The sequence below is a fragment of the Oncorhynchus gorbuscha genome, linkage group LG22 (genome assembly GCF_021184085.1).
Source record: "Oncorhynchus gorbuscha isolate QuinsamMale2020 ecotype Even-year linkage group LG22, OgorEven_v1.0, whole genome shotgun sequence".
NCBI classification, from domain to species: domain Eukaryota; kingdom Metazoa; phylum Chordata; class Actinopteri; order Salmoniformes; family Salmonidae; genus Oncorhynchus; species Oncorhynchus gorbuscha.
This window is the reverse complement of record NC_060194.1, coordinates 36470675-36489166: the sequence shown is the minus strand read 5'-3', so window position 1 is coordinate 36489166 and position 18492 is coordinate 36470675. Positions and strand designations below refer to the sequence as shown.

General features: G+C 45.4%; 1 protein-coding gene across 11 annotated transcripts in view; it reads right to left on the bottom strand.

Moving 5' to 3' along the window:
• Positions 1-18492, bottom strand: part of LOC124010182 (receptor-type tyrosine-protein phosphatase S-like) — a 162925-nt gene that overhangs the window by 11748 nt on the left and 132685 nt on the right. For 10 of the 11 annotated variants that reach the window (XM_046322575.1, XM_046322576.1, XM_046322574.1 and 7 more), the window contains 10 exons: positions 18083-18177; positions 12481-12734; positions 11419-11506; positions 9951-10169; positions 9409-9566; positions 8678-8692; positions 8335-8447; positions 1716-1813; positions 587-722; positions 175-350 (listed from right to left, as the gene is read on the bottom strand). In XM_046322575.1, the coding sequence (XP_046178531.1) occupies positions 175-350; positions 587-722; positions 1716-1813; positions 8335-8447; positions 8678-8692; positions 9409-9566; positions 9951-10169; positions 11419-11506; positions 12481-12734; positions 18083-18177 (1352 nt within the window). The remainder of the gene's footprint in view (positions 1-174; positions 351-586; positions 723-1715; positions 1814-8334; positions 8448-8677; positions 8693-9408; positions 9567-9950; positions 10170-11418; positions 11507-12480; positions 12735-18082; positions 18178-18492) is intronic. The other variant, XM_046322580.1, reaches the window with a different exon arrangement.

Sequence of the window (18492 nt, the reverse complement as noted above, 5' to 3'; positions counted from 1 at the left end):
TTTTCACCACAAAAGGGATCTACCTAGAACCAAAAATGGTTCTCCTATTGGGACAAACGAATAACCCTTTTTTCTAAGAGTGTAGATAACACCTAGTGGATGAGTGTTGCCCTACAGTAGATAATGTCAGTGAGTGGATGAGTGTTGCCTTCTCCTGTCTCTGTCCCATCTCACCCGTGACTTCTCCTCCAGTCTGGTCATCATGACCACAGAGGCTGCTCTCTGTTCCCACACCATCCTCCAGAAGTCCCCGAATGTCTCTGCCAGCGGGCCCTGTGTGGCGATGTAGGCATTCTGCTTCCTGTAGCCGTCTATGTAGTTAGCATTGATGTAGTCACTGCCTAGGATACCTGCATATGGAGGAAGAGAATGTGGAGGGAAGAGGAGAGTTGTTAAGTTCGATTGACGTCATTGAAAATGTCTTAGTTCAGGACTATAGACTTTATCTGGGTCCCTGCAACCACCACTACAATCTCAATTGAATCCATCCAGTATTTGACATCTACCTGGACAAGAGGAAGGGTGTCATTCACTGTACAATGATTTCTTGTCTTTACAAGTGAGGCCAACATCTCATAAGCTGTACCTGGACTTGAACCTTCTATGGGGGCGAGGACGACGCGGGTGTGGTCATAGGCGATGACGTTAGCATAGCGGTTCTTGGGCTTGTTCACCTCCAGGTTGGAGTGCTCCCAGGTGAACTGCTGACTGGGGTCGATGGACTACAACACAGAGAGGTAAAAGGTTGGGGTTAGGCTCACAGGTGAACTGCTGACCAGGGTCAATAGACTACAACACAGAGAGGTAAAAGGTTGGGGTTAGGCTCACAGGTGAACTGCTGACCAGGGTCAATAGACTACAACACAGAGAGGTAAAAGGTTGGGGTTAGGCTCCCAGGTGAACTGCTGACCAGGGTCAATAGACTACAACACAGAGAGGTAAAAGGTTGGGGTTAGGCTCACAGGTGAACTGCTGACCAGGGTCAATAGACTACAACACAGAGAGGTAAAAGGTTGGGGTTAGGCTCCCAGGTGAACTGCTGACCAGGGTCAATAGACTACAACACAGAGAGGTAAAAGGTTGGGGTTAGGCTCCCAGGTGAACTGCTGACCAGGGTCAATAGACTACAACACAGAGAGGTAAAAGGTTGGGGTTAGGCTCCCAGGTGAACTGCTGACCAGGGTCAATAGACTACAACACAGAGGTAAAAGGTTGGGGTTAGGCTCCCAAGTGAACTGCTGACCAGGGTCAATAGACTACAACACAGAGAGGTAAAAGGTTGGGGTTAGACTCACAGGTGAACTGCTGACCAGGGTCAATAGACTACAACACAGAGAGGTAAAAGGTTGGGGTTAGGCTCCCAGGTGAACTGCTGACCAGGGTCAATAGACTACAACACAGAGAGGTAAAAGGTTGGGGTTAGGCTCCCAGGTGAACTGCTAACCAGGGTCAATAGACTACAACACAGAGAGGTAAAAGGTTGGGGTTAGGCTCCCAGGTGAACTGCTGACCAGGGTCAATAGGACTGAGAGGACCAGGAAACAGAGATGAAGAGTTAAAGGATGGAAAAAAACGTTGCAATATTTTCTCCTCATTTATAGGAGTCTAGGACAGGATGCCATTTCAGTTTGCAAGGGGCAACTGGTACACATCCTTGAGTAGAAAACCAGGTCCTAGGACTCATGTTCATCCATCCTCCATGCTGTCGCTCTCACCTCGTACTCCTGAGACAGACGCAGGCTATCATTGGCCTTGAGTATCTCTGTGTGTTCAGCCAGCTCTGTGATGGGAATGGGAGGGTGGCTCATCATACCTAAAGGACAAGGACAAGGGTTAAAGGGCAGAGGTCAGAGGTCATGAGGGCTCACTGTGTGACCAAGTGGGTTTCTAACGCAGGTGGCCAGTATGGTTCAAGACCGCGTTATCCCATTAAACTAAATCTTACAGAGGCATAAGCCCTGGAAGCACATATGTCTTCATGTAGAGTACACCTACACACGCCTCTCTGTCATTACATATGATTCATTACTGGTTCTTTGGTAGATGTCAAAAGACAATTACAGAGCAAAAAAACAACATACGAAACGTATTGATCAACTTAAGGTGCAAAGTCTCCGATTTGGTTGGTTTGTAAAGTGTTTGCCTTTGATGTGAAAATAGCTTTTCTGTGTAATTAGGAGCGCGAGCGACGACTCGGAGACAAACAAAACAAACAAACAAAGACAGAGTTAATTAGTCAGAACGGCACCCTGAGCCTCTCCACACACACACACACACACACACACACACACACACACACACACACACACACACACACACACACACACACACACACACACACACACACACACACACACACACACACACACACACACACACACACACACACACACACACACACACAGGTAAATGGTGTGGAGGACAAGTGTTAGCCCTTCGTCAAGAATTGTAAGATCTAGGGCGGAGTGCTATAAAATATAATCAATTTTGTGCTAGGTACCAAAGTACATTTTCCACGGTTCTGGACACCTGAACATGTTTTCTCAATGCACCATGAGCAATGTTGTAAAAAATAGGTCTATTTGTAAGAAAACAAGCTGTGACACCAAATATCAAACAGATGAGTACATTGGTTAAGCAACACCTGTGAAAAATGAATTACTTGTTCAGCTATTTGCCACAATATCCAAATTATACAATATCAAATCAAACAAATTTATTTATATAGCCCTTCGTACATCGGCTGATATCTCAAAGTGCTGTACAGAAACCCAGCCTAAAACCCCAAACAGCAAGCAATGCAAGTGTAGAAGCACGGTGGCTAGGAAAAACTCCCTAGAAAGGCCAAAACCTAGGAAGAAACCTAGAGAGGAACCAGGCTATGTGGGGTGGCCGGTCCTCTTCTGGCTGTGCCGGGTGGAGATTATAACAGAACATGGCCAAGATGTTCAAATGTTCATAAATGACCAGCATGGTCGAATAATAATAAGGCAGAACAGTTGAAACTGGAGCAGCAGCACGGCCAGGTGGACTGGGGACAGCAAGGAGTATATTTTAATTTTATATATATATTTTACATAATAATATCCTCTGCATTTTTATCTACAGTTCCTTCTGTGTGTGGAGGGGAGGGGGGTTCAGTTCCTTGTTACACACAGGAAGTGCACAAAGTGGTGGAAGCATAGCTGTGAGATTTAACACCAGAGCAGCTGGAGGTGCAGTGGGTCAGCTCTATCTGGCAACGCAGGGAAGAACGGAATACATGTGCCACGTTTTCTATCCAGAAATATGATTCTATTAGCTAACTCTGACCTTTCATCTTTTCAAGAACGACTAGGTTATGGACTTGTTTTAAGTTGTGACTGTGTTGACACCTCCGTCCTCTCTGGCATGGTCATCTAGAGCCTGCCAGATGGACTATGGGCAGACGGTTACAGGGTTTTGGCCGTGCCATGCCGCCAGTCACACAGTTATGACTCATCTAACTATACTAACCTGGAAGACAGCAATTTTGAAATGAGATCTTGGTAGAAGCTTTAGAGTATTATAAACATGACCCTTATTGGTGTGTTTGCTGTGGTACATGTTCTCTATTGCCCTAATTGGTCTACAAGTTCTTGCCTGGTTTAGATCTTATCTGTCTGAAAGTTATCAATTCGTCCCTGTGGATAGTTTGTCATCTGACAAATTAGTGGTACGTTTTGGTGATCCTTAAGATTCTGTTCTAGGACCACTATAGTTCTAACTAAATATACAGTGGAAGTCGGAAGTTTACATACACTTAGGTTGGAGTCATTAAAACTCGTTTTTCAACGACTCTACAAATTTCTTGTTAGTAACAAACTATAGTTTTGGCAAGTCGGGTAGGACATCTACTTTGTGCATGATACAAGTCATTTTTCCAACAATTAATTACAGACAGATTATTGCACTTATAATTCACTGTATCACAATTCCAGTGGGTCAGAAGTTTACATACACTAAGTTAACTGTGCCTTTAAACAGCTTGGGAAATTCCAGAAAAGTATGTCATGGCTTTAGAAGCTTCTGATAGGCCAATTGACATTATCTGAGTCAATTGGGGGTTTAGCTATAGTTGTATTTCAAGGCCTAACTTCAAACTCAGTGCCTCTTTGTTTGACATCATGGGAAAATCAAAATAAATCAGCCAAGACCTCCACAAGTTGTAGACCTCCACAAGTCTGGTTATCCTTGTGAGCAATTTTCAAATGCTCATGTACCACGTTCATCTGTACAAACAATAGTACGCAACTATAATCACCATGGGACCACGCAGCTGTCATACCGCTCAGGAAGGAGATGCGGTCTGTCTCCTAGAGATGAACATACAAAAGTGCAAATCAATCCCAGAACAACAGCAAAGGACCTTGTAAAGATGCTGGAGGAAACTATCTATATCCACAGAAAAACAAGTCCTCTATCGACATAACCTGAAAGGCCACTCAGCAAGGAAGAAGCCACTGCTCCAAACCCGCCATTAAAAAGCCTGACTGCGGTTTGCAACTGCACATGGGGACAAAGATCGTAATTTTGGACAAATGTCCTCTGGTCTGTTGAAACAAAAATAAAACTGTTTGGCCATAATGACCATCGTTATGTTTGGAGGAAAAAGAGAGGCTTGCAAGCCAAAGTACACCATCCCAACAGTGAAGCACGGGGGTAGCAGCATCATGTTGTGGGGGTGCTTTGCTGCAGGAGGGACTGGTGCACTTCACAAAATAGATGGAATCATGAGGCATGAAAATTATGTGGATATATTGAAGCAAAATCTCAAGCCATCAGTCAGGAAGTTAAAGCTTGGTCGTATGTGAAGGTCTTCCAAACAGACAATGACGCCAAGCATACTTCCAAAGTTGTGGAAAAATTGTATTGGAGTGGCCATCACAAAGCTCTGACCTCAATCCTGTAGAAAATTTGTGGGCAGAACTGAAAAAGTGTGTGCGAGCAAGGAGGCCTACAAACCTGTCTCAGTTACACCAGCTCTGTCAGGAGGAAAGGGCCAAAATTCACCCAACTTATTGTGGGAAGCTTGTGGAAGGTGACCCAAAACATTTGACCCAAGTTAAACAATAAGGCAATGGTACCAAATACAAATTGAGTGTATGTAAACTTCTGACCCACTGGGAATGTGGTGAAAGAAATAAAAGCTGAAATAAATCATTCTCTCTACTATTATTCTGATATTTAACCTTCTTAAAATCAAGTGGTGATCCTAACTGACCTAAGACAGGGAATTTTTACTAGGATTAAATGTCAGGAATTGTAAAAAATTGAGTTTAAATGTAGTTGGCTAAAGTGTATGTGAACGTTCTACTTCAACTGTATATTAACTCTTGGTGATGTCATTCGGAAACTTTCACTGCTGTGCAGACGACACACAGCTGTATATTTCGATGAAACATGGTGAAGCCCCAAAATTGCTTACCACGGAAGCCTGTGTTTCAGACATAAGAACGTGGATTGCAGATTTGTTTTTACTTTCAAACTCAGTCAAAACAAAGATGCTAGTTCTCGGTCCCAAGAAACAAAGAGACAAACTAAACACCTCCAGACAAACTAAACACCTTCTTTGCCCACTTTGAGGACAATACAGTCCCACTGTCACAGCCCGCTAACAATAACTGTGCCCCTCTCCTTCTCTGTGGCTGACGTGAGTCAAATATTTAAATGTGTTAACCCTCGCAGGGCTGCTGGCCCAGACGGCATCCCTAGCCGCGTCCTCAAAGCATACCGGCCAGTCTAGACCCACTTCAGTTTGCATACCGCCCCAACAGGTCCACAGATGACGTAATCGCCATCTCACTGCACACTGCCCTATCCCCATCTGGACAAAAGGAATACCTATATAAGAATGCTGTTCATTGACTACAGCTCAGCATTCAACACCATAGTACCCTCCAAGCTCATCATCAAGCTGGAGGCCCTGGGTCTCAACCCCTCCCTGTACAACTGGGTCCTGGACTTTCTGACGGGCCGCCCCTAGGTGGTGAAAGTAGGAAACAACATCTCCACTTCGCTGACCCTCAAAACTGGGGCCCCACAAGGGTGTGTGCTCAGCCCTCTCCTGTACTCGCTGTTCACCCACGACTGCGTGTCCATGCACACCTCCAACTCAATCATCAAGTTTGCAGACGACATAACAGTAGTGGACTTTATTACCAACAATGACGAGACCGCCTACAGGGAGGAGGTGAGGGCCCTCGGAGTGTGGTGTAAGGAAAACAATGTCTCACTCAACGTCAACAAAACAAAGGAGATGATCTTAGACTTCAGGAAACAGCAGAGGGAGCACCCCCCTATCCACATTGAAGGGACAGCAGTGGATAAGGTGGAAAGTTTTACGTTCCTGGGCGTACACATCACAGGCAAACTGAAATGGTCCACCCACACAGGCAGTGTGGTGAAGAAGGCGGAACAGCGCCTCATCAATATCAGGAGGCTGAAGAAATTTGGCTTGTCACCCAAAATCCTGACAAACGTTTACAGATGCACAATCGAGAGCATCTTGTTGGCCTGTATCATAGCCTGGTACGGCAACTGCACCGACCTCAACAGCAAGGTTCTCCACAACGCATCACCGTGGGCAAACTACCTGCCCTCCATGACACCTACAGCACCCGATGTCACAGGAAGGCCAAAAAATCATCAAGGACATCAACCACCCAAGCCACTGCCTGTTCACCCCGCTATCATCCAGAAGGTGAGGTCAGTACAGGTGCATCAAAGCGGGGACAGAGACTGAAAAACAGCTTCTATCTCAAGGCCATCAGACTGTTAAACAGCCACCACTAACATTGAGTGGCTGCTGCCAACATACTGACTCAACTCCAGCCACCTTAATAATGGAAATTGACGGGAATTGATGTAAAAATATATCACTAGCCACTTTAAACTATGCCACTTTGTTTATATACCCTACATTACTCATCTCATATGTATATACTGTACTCGATACCATCTACTGCATCTTGCCTATGCCATTCTGTACCATCACTCATTCATATATCCTTATGTACATATTCTTTATCCCTTTATACTTGTGTGTATAAGGTAGTAGTTGTGGAATTGTTAGGTTAGATTACTTGTTGGTTATTACTGCATTGTCGGAACTAGAAGCACAAGCATTTCGCTACACTCGCATTAACATCTGCTAACCATGTGTATGTGACAAATACATTTGATTTTGATTTGAAGACGAGGTCAGTACAGGTGCATCAATGCTGGAATTGAGAGACTGAAAAATAGCTTCTATTTCAAGGCCAGACTGTTAAATAACCATCACCAACCGGCTTCCACCCGGTTACGTAACCCTGCACTTTAGAGGCTGCTGCCCCATATACATAGACATGGAATCACTGGCCACTTGAATAATGAAACACTAGTCACTTTAATAATGTTTACATACTGCTTTACTCATCTCATATGTATATACTGTATTCTATTCCACTGTATTTTAGTCAATGCCACTCCGACATAGCTTGTCCTAATATTTATATATTTCTTAATTCCATTCTTTTACTTTTAGATTTGTGTGTATTGTTGTGAACACAAGCATTTCACTAAACCTGCAATAATATCTGCTAAATATGTGCATGTGACCAATAACATTTAATTTGATGTCTTCAGTAGGTCCTATGATTGAATGTAGTCTGTCCCAGGGGTGTGATGGTGAACGACAAGGCACTGGAGTGATGATCCACCCTTGCTGTCTCTGCCTGGCCTGCTTCTCTCTCTACTGGGATTCTCTGCCTCTGACCCCATTATAGGGGCTGAGTTACTGGGTTGCTCACGCTCTCCCATTACCACCCGAAGAGGGGTGCCTCACGTAATGCCAGGATTTTTTCACTGATGTGATCTTCCTTTTCCGTTTTGCGCCCTCCATGTGGTTGGGGAGATCTTTGTGGACTATTCTCTCTCTCTCTTTTTCCGAGCCACTGTCCTTCTGCATTGCTTGCTCTTTGAGGTCTTTGTTGTTTTAGGAGGGGTTTCTGTATAAGCACTCTGTGACAGCTGCTGATGTAAAAAGTGTTTTTCTTTTTTCAAGAAAGAATGTGTTATCGAAGAATGTGTGTGTGTGTGTGTGTGTGTGTGTGTGTGTGTGTGTGTGTGTGTGGGTGGGTGGGTGGGTGGGTGGGTGGGTGGGTGGGTGGGTGGGTGAGTGAGTGAGTGAGTGAGTGAGTGAGTGAGTGAGTGAGTGAGTGTGAGTGTGTGTGTGTGTGTGTGTGTGTGTGTGTGTGTGTGTGTGTGTGTGTGTGTGTGTGTGTGTGTGTGTGTGTGTGTGTGTGTGTGTGTGTGTGTGTGTACAATACATACCAGGGGTCTGGAAGTTGATGCGTCTCATCTCAACAGGGTCTGTGGGGTGGTGGGCCATCATCTCAGCATTACACAGAAGGCTCTTGGTGCCTGGCTCGGAGTCCTTCCTCTTACTGATCAGGGGCCAGGGAGACGGAAGGAGCGGGACACACACCAGACAAGCAACACACCAGAGAGAGTAGAGAGGTTAGAGTTCATGACTGTCTAACAGTATTCATCACAATCTATTTTCTCAATGAACACAAGTTAGACATATATTGCACTGCGATTTAAGCATTAGATTTTGCCCTGCATCATCTGTCCTTTGAGATCAAGACAACTGTTTAGTATGACCGACACTCACCTGTCTGGCTTGTTGCTTCGGAATCAGGAGCGAGCGAGGGAATGAATAATGAAAGGAGGAGGAGAGGGACAGAGGGAGAGACAGAGAGAAAAATCTATTTGATACATTTATATTCAAAATGGCTGGCTTTCTGTGGATGACACGTCTTTTCAGCATGGTCAGGCTAGCAGTCATTCCTTACAATGCTGCTTTTTGTATCTTTGCCTGTTATGCCAGTATACTGTGTAAGCTGAGGTAGCTACATTTCAATGGTTATAGTGGGCTAGCACCGTATGTGCTTAGCATGTTAGCATGTTAGCTATAGCATATTCGTATGTTAGCTACTTATAACATTAGCATGTTAGCTACTTATAGCATGTTAGCTGTTTATAACATTATAATGTAATTAGCATGTAAGCTGGTTATAGAGTGTTAGCATGTTAGCTACTTATAGCATGTCAGCTATTTATAACATTATAATGTTATTAGCATGTAAGCTGGTTATAGAGTGTTAGCATGTTAACTACTTATAGCATGTTAGCTATTTATAACATTATAATGTTATTAGCATGTAAGCTGGTTATAGAGTGTTAGCATGTTAGCTACTTATAGCATGTTAGCTATTTAAATAGTTAGCATGAAAGCTGGTTATAGCATGTTAGCTAGTTAGCTAGTTATGGATAGATACTGTAGTTATACGTGTTAGCTATAAAATCGCTGTAAGTTCAGTGCTCCCTTTGGGTCTCACTCACTTCTTGTAGAGCAGGATGGCGATGACGATGCAGATGATGAAGACTACGGCCAGGACGGGTCCCACCACCCAGATCAGACCATCCCCCGCATCCAGGGGCTGGGGGTCTGAGTCCGGAGCGATCACTGGCTCTGTGTACGGACTGTCCGCATACATCTTCTACAATACACAAACAAAGAGCACAGTGAGTGAGGAATACATATCACAGCAAGGGCTAGCCAGGGGAAATTAACCTAATTTTCATTCATTTAATTGTCTTAAAAGTATTGCAATGTCACTTGAGAATGACAGAGAAGACTACGTGAGAGGGATACACACCGTCCTACAATACATACTCTTAGAAAAAAGGGTTCCAAAAGGGTTCTTCGGCTGACCCAAGGGTTCTACATGGAACCAAATAGAGTTCTACCTGGTACCAAAAAGGGTTCTTCAAAGGGTTCTCTTGCGGGGACAGCCGAAGAACCCTTTTAGGTTCTAGATAGCACCTTTCTTTTCTAAGAGTGTATACACCATCACACAAAAACAAACATAATTGGCCCGTACCACTGTGGTGCCATTGAGTTCTGCCAAGATGAAGAACACGTACTCCTGTCCTGGTTCTAGAGCGCGGTTCTCAAAGCCTCCATAGTCCAGCTGGTCCCCCAGAGTGAAGAAGGCTGGCAGAGTAGCAGGGGTGAAGAGGGCTGAGATGTAGGCTCTGCGCAGGTCTACCTGTTTCTGCTGTCTAGATCCCCTCTGTCTCTGACTGCTGTCCTTCAACAACTGGGAGACAGAGAGATTGAGAGAGAGGGAGACAGAGAGATGGAGAGAGAGGGAGACAGAGAGAGGCAGAGAGAAGGAGACAGAGATAGGCAGAGAGAGGGAGACAGAGAGAGGCAGAGAGAGGGAGACAGAGAGAGGCAGAGAGAGGGAGACAGAGAGAGATAGAGAGAAAGATGGAGAGAGGGAGGGATAGATAGAGAGTGAGAGAGAGAGAGATATGGGGGGAGAGAGAGCGAGAGAGGAGAGGGATGAGAAGGAGGGAGTGAGATAGAGAGAGGGATGAGAGAGAGGGAGACAGAGAGATTGAGAGAGAGGGAAGGAGAGAGATAGCGTGAGGGAGAGAGATGGAGAGAGAGAAAGAGGGAGGGCGAGAGATGGAGAGAGGGAGGGAGGGAGGGAGGGGGAGAGAGGGAAAAAGAGATGAGAGAGAGGGAAGGAGAGATAGAGAGAGGGAATGAGAGAGATAGAGAGCGAGAGAGTGAGAGAGTGAGAGTGAGAGTGAGAGAGAGAGAGAGAGAGAGAGAGAGAGAGAGAGAGAGAGAGAGAGAGAGAGAGAGAGAGAGAGAGAGAGAGAGAGAGAGATGGATGGATGGATGGATGGATGAATGGAGGGAGGGAGGTAGGGAGGGAGGGAGGGAAAATATGGAGAGAGGGGGAGGGAGAGAGAGAGAAAGAGAGGGAGGGAGAGAGATGGCGAGAGAGGGAGACAGCGAGAGAGAGAGAGAGAGAGAGAGAGAGAGAGACAGATAGGTGGAGAGAGGGAGACAGATGGAGAGAGAGGGAGACATGGAGAAAGTGGGATAGAGAGAGATGGAGAGAGGGATAGATAGAGAGTGTGAGAGAGACATATGGGGTGATAGGGAGAGAGAGAGCAAGAGAGGAGAGGGAGGAGAGGGAGGGAGTCAGGTAGAGGGAGAGAGAGGGAGACAGAGAGATGGAGAGAGAGGGAAGGAAAGAGAGAGAGGGAATGAGATAGATAGTGTGAGAGAGAGATAGCGAGATGAAGAGAGAGGGAGGGCGAGAGAGGGAGGGAAAGATGGAGAGAGAGAGAGAGTGAAGGAGAGAGAGAGATGGATAGAGGGAGAGAGAGGGAGCGAGAGAGTTAGAGGTGGTGTTAATGATGCATTTTTTAAATGTAAACATTAAGAAACCACATGATAAAATGTGAGAGAGCAAAGGTTCTCAGAGAGAGGAGAACGGCCAGACGAGCCAGTTCATGTGTTCCCAGATAGGTTGCCATAGCTCTCACCTCCTCCAAGTCCATCTCGTCTGGGCTCTTGAGATGTCTAATGACCCCCCTCGCCCTCCTCAGAGGAACTACCACCACATACAGGTTCCTACAGGACAGAGGAACAACCAGATTGTCAGGTTGTCAACTTTTCTGTGGCAGTTTACTAGCAGAGTTGAAGTCGGAAGTTTACATACACCTTAGCCAAATACATTTAAACTCGGTTTTTCACAATTCCTGACATTTAATTTGAACAAAAATCTCTGTATTAGGTCAGTTAGGATCTACACTTTATTTTAAGAATGTGAAATGTCAGAATAATAGTAGAGAGAATTATTTATTTCCTCTTATTTATTTTGGCCCATTCCTCATTCCTCCTGACAGTGCTGGTGTAACTGAGTCAGGTTTGTAGGCCTCCTTGCTCGCATACGCTTTTTCAGTTCTGCCCACAAATGTTCTATGGGATTGAGGTCAGGGCTTTGTGACGGCCACTCCTATACCTTGACTTTGTTGTTCTTAAGCCATTTTGTCACAAGTTTGGAAGTATACTTGTGGTCATTGTCCATTTTGAACACCCACTTCACAGTTGGGATGGTGTCCTTTGGTTTGCAAGCCTTCCACTTTTTCCTCAAAACATGATGGTCATTTTGGCCAAACAGTTCTATTTATGTTTCATCAGACCAGAGGACATTTCTCCAAAAAGTACCATCTTTGTCCACATGTGCAGTTGCAAACCGTAGTCTGGCTTTTTTATGGCGGGTTTGGAGCAGTGTCTTCTTCCTTGCTGAGCGGCCTTTCAGGTTATGTCGATATAGGACTCGTTTTACTGTGGATACAGATAGTTTTTTACCTGTTTCCTTCAGCATATTCACAAAGTCTCACATTTTTGGCTGGTTTCTTTTGATTTTCCCATTATGTCAAGCAAAGAGGGACTGAGTTTGAAGGTAGGCCTTGAAGGTAGGCCATCCACAGGTAAACCTCCAAATGACTCAGATGATGTCAATTAGCCTATCAGAAGCTTCTAAAGCCATGACATATTTTTCTGGAATTTTCCAAACAATTCATATTGTGGCTAGCCCTTACTTGACAGGGATGCGATTCTCCAGCGAGGGCAGGATTATGGTGATGGTGGTCTCCGTGTCACGGCTGTGGTCAATCTCCGGACGGCGGATGGCAATTGGTGGAGAGGTCTTGGCGTGGATGCGGTGCCTCAACCCGCCCATATTGCCCTCAGAGGAGGTGATCTTGAAGTCATAGTCGGTATCTGGCTGCAAATTGGGGATCACTGCTTTTCTCAGCTTGGCATCCACCTCCATCTTCTGGCGGTTATACTCCACCTGAGAGGAATAGGGTAGGGGAGGGTATTTCTGACGGCTAAGATCACACATATACACACACATAATAAGATAGCGCCGTCCTTAATGGTCGCCATTTTGCGAGCTCCAACCCAACTTTTCTATTTTGTGATTCTTTAGTCGTTTATTTTGACTTATTTTTACTAAATGTATCCTCTATTTCTTACAACCGACAAGAACTCTTGAACATCAGATCGGTAGTTACTTACCTCAAATCCAGCTTCTACTTCAACTTTGACACATCTGCCCTGGGCTCTTTCTGTAATTCTGACCCAATTTTCGGGATATGCAAGAGGAAAATCCGGCATTACAGAGGCAAGAGAGGGGAGGCCTGGCAACATTAAGGCGAAGGGAAAACGGACCACCTCTTCCCTCCATTCTACTGGCTAATGTACAGTCACTTGATAATAAGATGGATGACCTCTGATTGTGGATTTGCTACCAACAGGACCCTCTTGACTGGAATATTCTCTGCTTTTCCGAAACATGGCTTTCGGACAAGATACACCCAATGGCTATCCAACGCACTAACCACCTCCGTCACCGGCTACATTAGGAAATGCATCGGCGACGTTGTCCCCACATTAAACGTTTGCTGCTTCCCCAATCAAAAGCCCTCTATTAACACTGAGGTTGGTGCTAAGATAAAGGACAGGGCTACTGGACACAGGGCTTTCGCAGACAACCCTGAGGCTGCAGCTGAGCACAGGAACAAATACAAGAGGTCCCGCTACGACCGTCGCAGAGTCATCAAACGTTCAAAAGGACAATATAGGAATAAGGTGGAATCATATTACGTACACAGGATCCGATGCCCACCAAGTCGCAGTGGCTACAGTTCCTTACGGATTACAAAGGAAGACCCAGCCGTGATCTATCCAACAATGCCTATCCACCAGACGAACTCAATGCATATTATGCACGCTTCGACAATAACAACACCGTGCCGTGCATGAGTGCCTCCACCGACCCAGAGGACTGCGTGATCTCACTGATCTCAGAGCAGGTCGAGAGCTTCAAGATCCTCGGTATCCACACCACTAAGGTCTTAAAATGGTCCACAAACACAGTCGTGAAGAAGGCAGGACAGCGCCTCTTTCCCCTCAGGAGGTTGAAAAGGTTTGGCCCCCAGATCCTCAAATTTCTACAGCTGCACCATTGAAAGCATCTTGACTGGCTGTTTCACTGCTTGGTATGGCAACAGCACCGTCCTCGATCGCATGGCGCTACAGAGGGCGGTGTGAAAGGAAGGCTCGGAAAATCGTTAAAGACGCTAGCCCTTCAAGCCATAGACTGTTGTCACTGCTTCCGCACAGCAAACAGGTACCGCATCAAGTCTGACAGAAACAGGCTCCTGAACAGCCCCGAAGCCATAAGACTGCTAAATAGCTAACAAAATGGCTACACAGACTATATGAGTTGACCCTTGTATTTTAGTCACTATGCTCACTCAAAGGACTCTACACACTCACAGGACTCTACACTCTACACACTCATGCACACTGGCACTCCAACACACACTCCAACACACACTTAATTTGCACATACATTTATACTGACACACACACCACACATACGCTGCTGCTACTCTGTTTATCATATATCCTGATGCCTAGTCACCTCACCCCTATACATATCTACCTCCATCACTCCAGTATCCCTGTCACCTTACCCCTATACATATCTACCTCTATCACTCCAGTATCCCTGTCACCTTACCCCTATACATATCTACCTCTATCACTCCAGTATCCCTGTCTCCTTCCCCCTATACATATCTACCTCTATCACTCCAGTATCCCTGTCACCTTACCCCTATACATATCTACCTCCATCACTCCAGTATCCCTGTCACCTCACCCCTATACATATCTACCTCTATCACTCCTGTATCCCTGTCACCTTACCCCTATACATATCTACCTCCATCACTCCAGTATCCCTGTCACCTCACCCCTATACATATCTACCTCCATCACTCCAGTATCCCTGTCACCTTACCCCTATACATATCTACCTCCATCACTCCAGTATCCCTGTCACCTTACCCCTATACATATCTACCTCCATCACTCCAGTATCCCTGTCACCTCACCCCTATACATATCTACCTCCATCACTCCAGTATCCCTGTCACCTTACCCCTATACATATCTACCTCTATCACTCCTGTATCCCTGTCACCTTACCCCTATACATATCTACCTCTATCACTCCTGTATCCCTGTCTCCTTACCCCTATACATATCTACCTCCATCACTCCAGTATCCCTGTCACCTTACCCCTATACATATCTACCTCTATCACTCCAGTATCCCTGTCACCTTACCCCTATACGTATCTACCTCTATCACTCCAGTATCCCTGTCTCCTTACCTCTATACATATCTACCTCTATCACTCCAGTATCCCTGTCACCTTACCCCTATACATATCTACCTCCATCACTCCAGTATCCCTGTCTCCTTCCCCCTATACATATCTACCTCCATCACTCCAGTATCCCTGTCACCTTACCCCTATACATATCTACCTCCATCACTCCAGTTTCCCTGTCTCCTTCCCCCTATACATATCTACCTCCATCACTCCAGTATCCCTGTCTCCTTCCCCCTATACATATCTACCTCCATCACTCCAGTATCCCTGTCACCTTACCCCTATACATATCTACCTCCATCACTCCAGTATCCCTGTCTCCTTCCCCCTATACATATCTACCTCCATCACTCCAGTATCCCTGTCACCTTACCCCTATACATATCTACCTCCATCACTCCAGTATCCCTGTCACCTTACCCCTATACATATCTACCTCCATCACTCCAGTATCCCTGTCACCTTACCCCTATACATATCTACCTCCATCACTCCAGTATCCCTGTCACCTTACCCCTATACATATCTACCTCCATCACTCCAGTATCCCTGTCACCTTACCCCTATACATATCTACCTCCATCACTCCAGTATCCCTGTCACCTTACCCCTACATATCTACCTCCATCACTCCAGTATCCCTGTCACCTTACCCCTATACATATCTACCTCCATCACTCCAGTATCCCTGTCACCTTACCCCTATACATATCTACCTCCATCACTCCAGTATCCCTGTCACCTTACCCCTATACATATCTACCTCCATCACTCCAGTATCCCTGTCACCTTACCCCTATACATATCTACCTCTATTACTCCAGTATCCCTGTCACCTTACCCCTATACATATCTACCCCGATCACTCCAGTTTCCCTGTCACCTTACCCCTATACATATCTACCTCCATCACTCCAGTATCCCTGTCACCTTACCCCTATACATATCTACCTCCATCACTCCAGTATCCCTGTCTCCTTACCCCTATACATATCTACCTCTATCACTCCAGTATCCCTGTCTCCTTAACTCTATACATATCTACCTCTATCACTCCAGTATCCCTGTCACCTTCCCCCTATACATATCTACCTACATCACTCCAGTATCCCCGTCTCCTTCCCCCTATACATATCTACCTCCATCACTCCAGTATCCCTGTCACCTTACCCCTATACATATCTACCTCCATCACTCCAGTATCCCTGTCACCTTACCCCTATACATATCTACCTCCATCACTCCAGTATCCCTGTCACCTTACCCCTATACATATCTACCTCCATCACTCCAGTATCCCTGTCACCTTACCCCTATACATATCTACCTCCATCACTCCAGTATCCCTGTCTCCTTCCCCCTATACATATCTACCTCCATCACTCCAGTATCCCTGTCTCCTTCCCCCTATACATATCTACCTCCATCACTCCAGTATCCCTGTCACCTTACCCCTATACATATCTACCTCCATCACTCCAGTATCCCTGTCACCTTACCCCTATACATATCTACCTCCATCACTCCAGTATCCCTGTCACCTTACCCCTATACATATCTACCCCCATCACTCCAGTATCCCTGTCACCTTACCCCTATACATATCTACCCCGATCACTCCAGTTTCCCTGTCACCTTACCCCTATACATATCTACCTCCATCACTCCAGTATCCCTGTCACCTTACCCCTATACATATCTACCTCCATCACTCCAGTATCCCTGTCTCCTTACCCCTATACATATCTACCTCTATCACTCCAGTATCAGTCACCTTACCGCTATACATATCTACCTCCATCACTCTAGTATTCCTGTCACCTTACCCCTATACATATCTACCTCCATCACTCCAGTATCCCTGTCTCCTTACCCCTATACATATCTACCTCTATCACTCCAGTATCCCTGTCACCTTACCCCTATACATATCTACCTCCATCACTCCAGTATCCCTGTCACCTTACCCCTATACATATCTACCTCCATCACTCCAGTATCCCTGTCACCTTACCCCTATACATATCTACCTCCATCACTCCAGTATCCCTGTCACCTTACCCCTATACATATCTACCTCCATCACTCCAGTATCCCTGTCACCTTACCCCTATACATATCTACCTCCATCACTCCAGTATCCCTGTCACCTTACCCCTATACATATCTACCTCCATCACTCCAGTATCCCTGTCACCTTACCCCTATACATATCTACCTCCATCACTCCAGTATCCCTGTCACCTTACCCCTATACATATCTACCTCCATCACTCCAGTATCCCTGTCACCTTACCCCTATACATATCTACCTCCATCACTCCAGTATCCCTGTCACCTTACCCCTATACATATCTACCTCCATCACTCCAGTATCCCTGTCTCCTTCCCCTATACATATCTACCTCCATCACTCCAGTATCCCTGTCACCTTACCCCTATACATATCTACCTCTATTACTCCAGTATCCCTGTCACCTTACCCCTATACATATCTACCTCCATCACTCCAGTATCCCTGTCTCCTTCCCCCTATACATATATACCCCTATCACTCCAGTATCCCTGTCACCTTACCCCTATACATATCTACCTCCATCACTCCAGTATCCCTGTCACCTTACCCCTATACATATCTACCTCTATCACTCCAGTATCCCTGTCACCTTACCCCTATACATATCTACCTCTATCACTCCAGTATCCCTGCCCATTGTATATATGATATTGAAACGTATATACGTATATAAAACGTATATAAATTACTTACTTCTCGTTTTTATTTCTTGTATGTTTTTGATTTATTTCTCATGATATTTTGAATACTACATTGGTTGTTGCATTGTTGGGTTTAGAGCTTGCAAGAAAGGCACTTCACTTTACGTGTACTTGACATTAAAACATATACATATGTACACACACAGTTGTTTACACAAGCACACACACTCACAGTGAAGTGGTAGGGGTAGGGGCTCTCAGGGAACTCCCAGGTCAGGAGAACACTCGTCTTGGTCGCCAGGTTCACTGAGAAATTCCTCGGGACATCTGATTGGAAGACGGGAAAACAGACACATGGTCAGTGTCAGTATAGACCACCCCATTCACATGTCTTGTCTGTCCTTAACCCTTTGTGGAGAAGCTACCAACCTATTCTAGTAGGTTCTATAACAAAGGATCCTAATTCCTAAAATAAGATTAAGAAGAATTATACAGTGGTGTCATACATCTCAAGATTATTCAGGAAGTACATATATGGGCACTGAGTAGCAAAGAAGAGTGAATAGAATTGAAGAGATAGGAACAGTTGGCTCCGTTGTGCCCTGTTCATCCTCCTCTTTATGATGACATAATCTGTGTAAT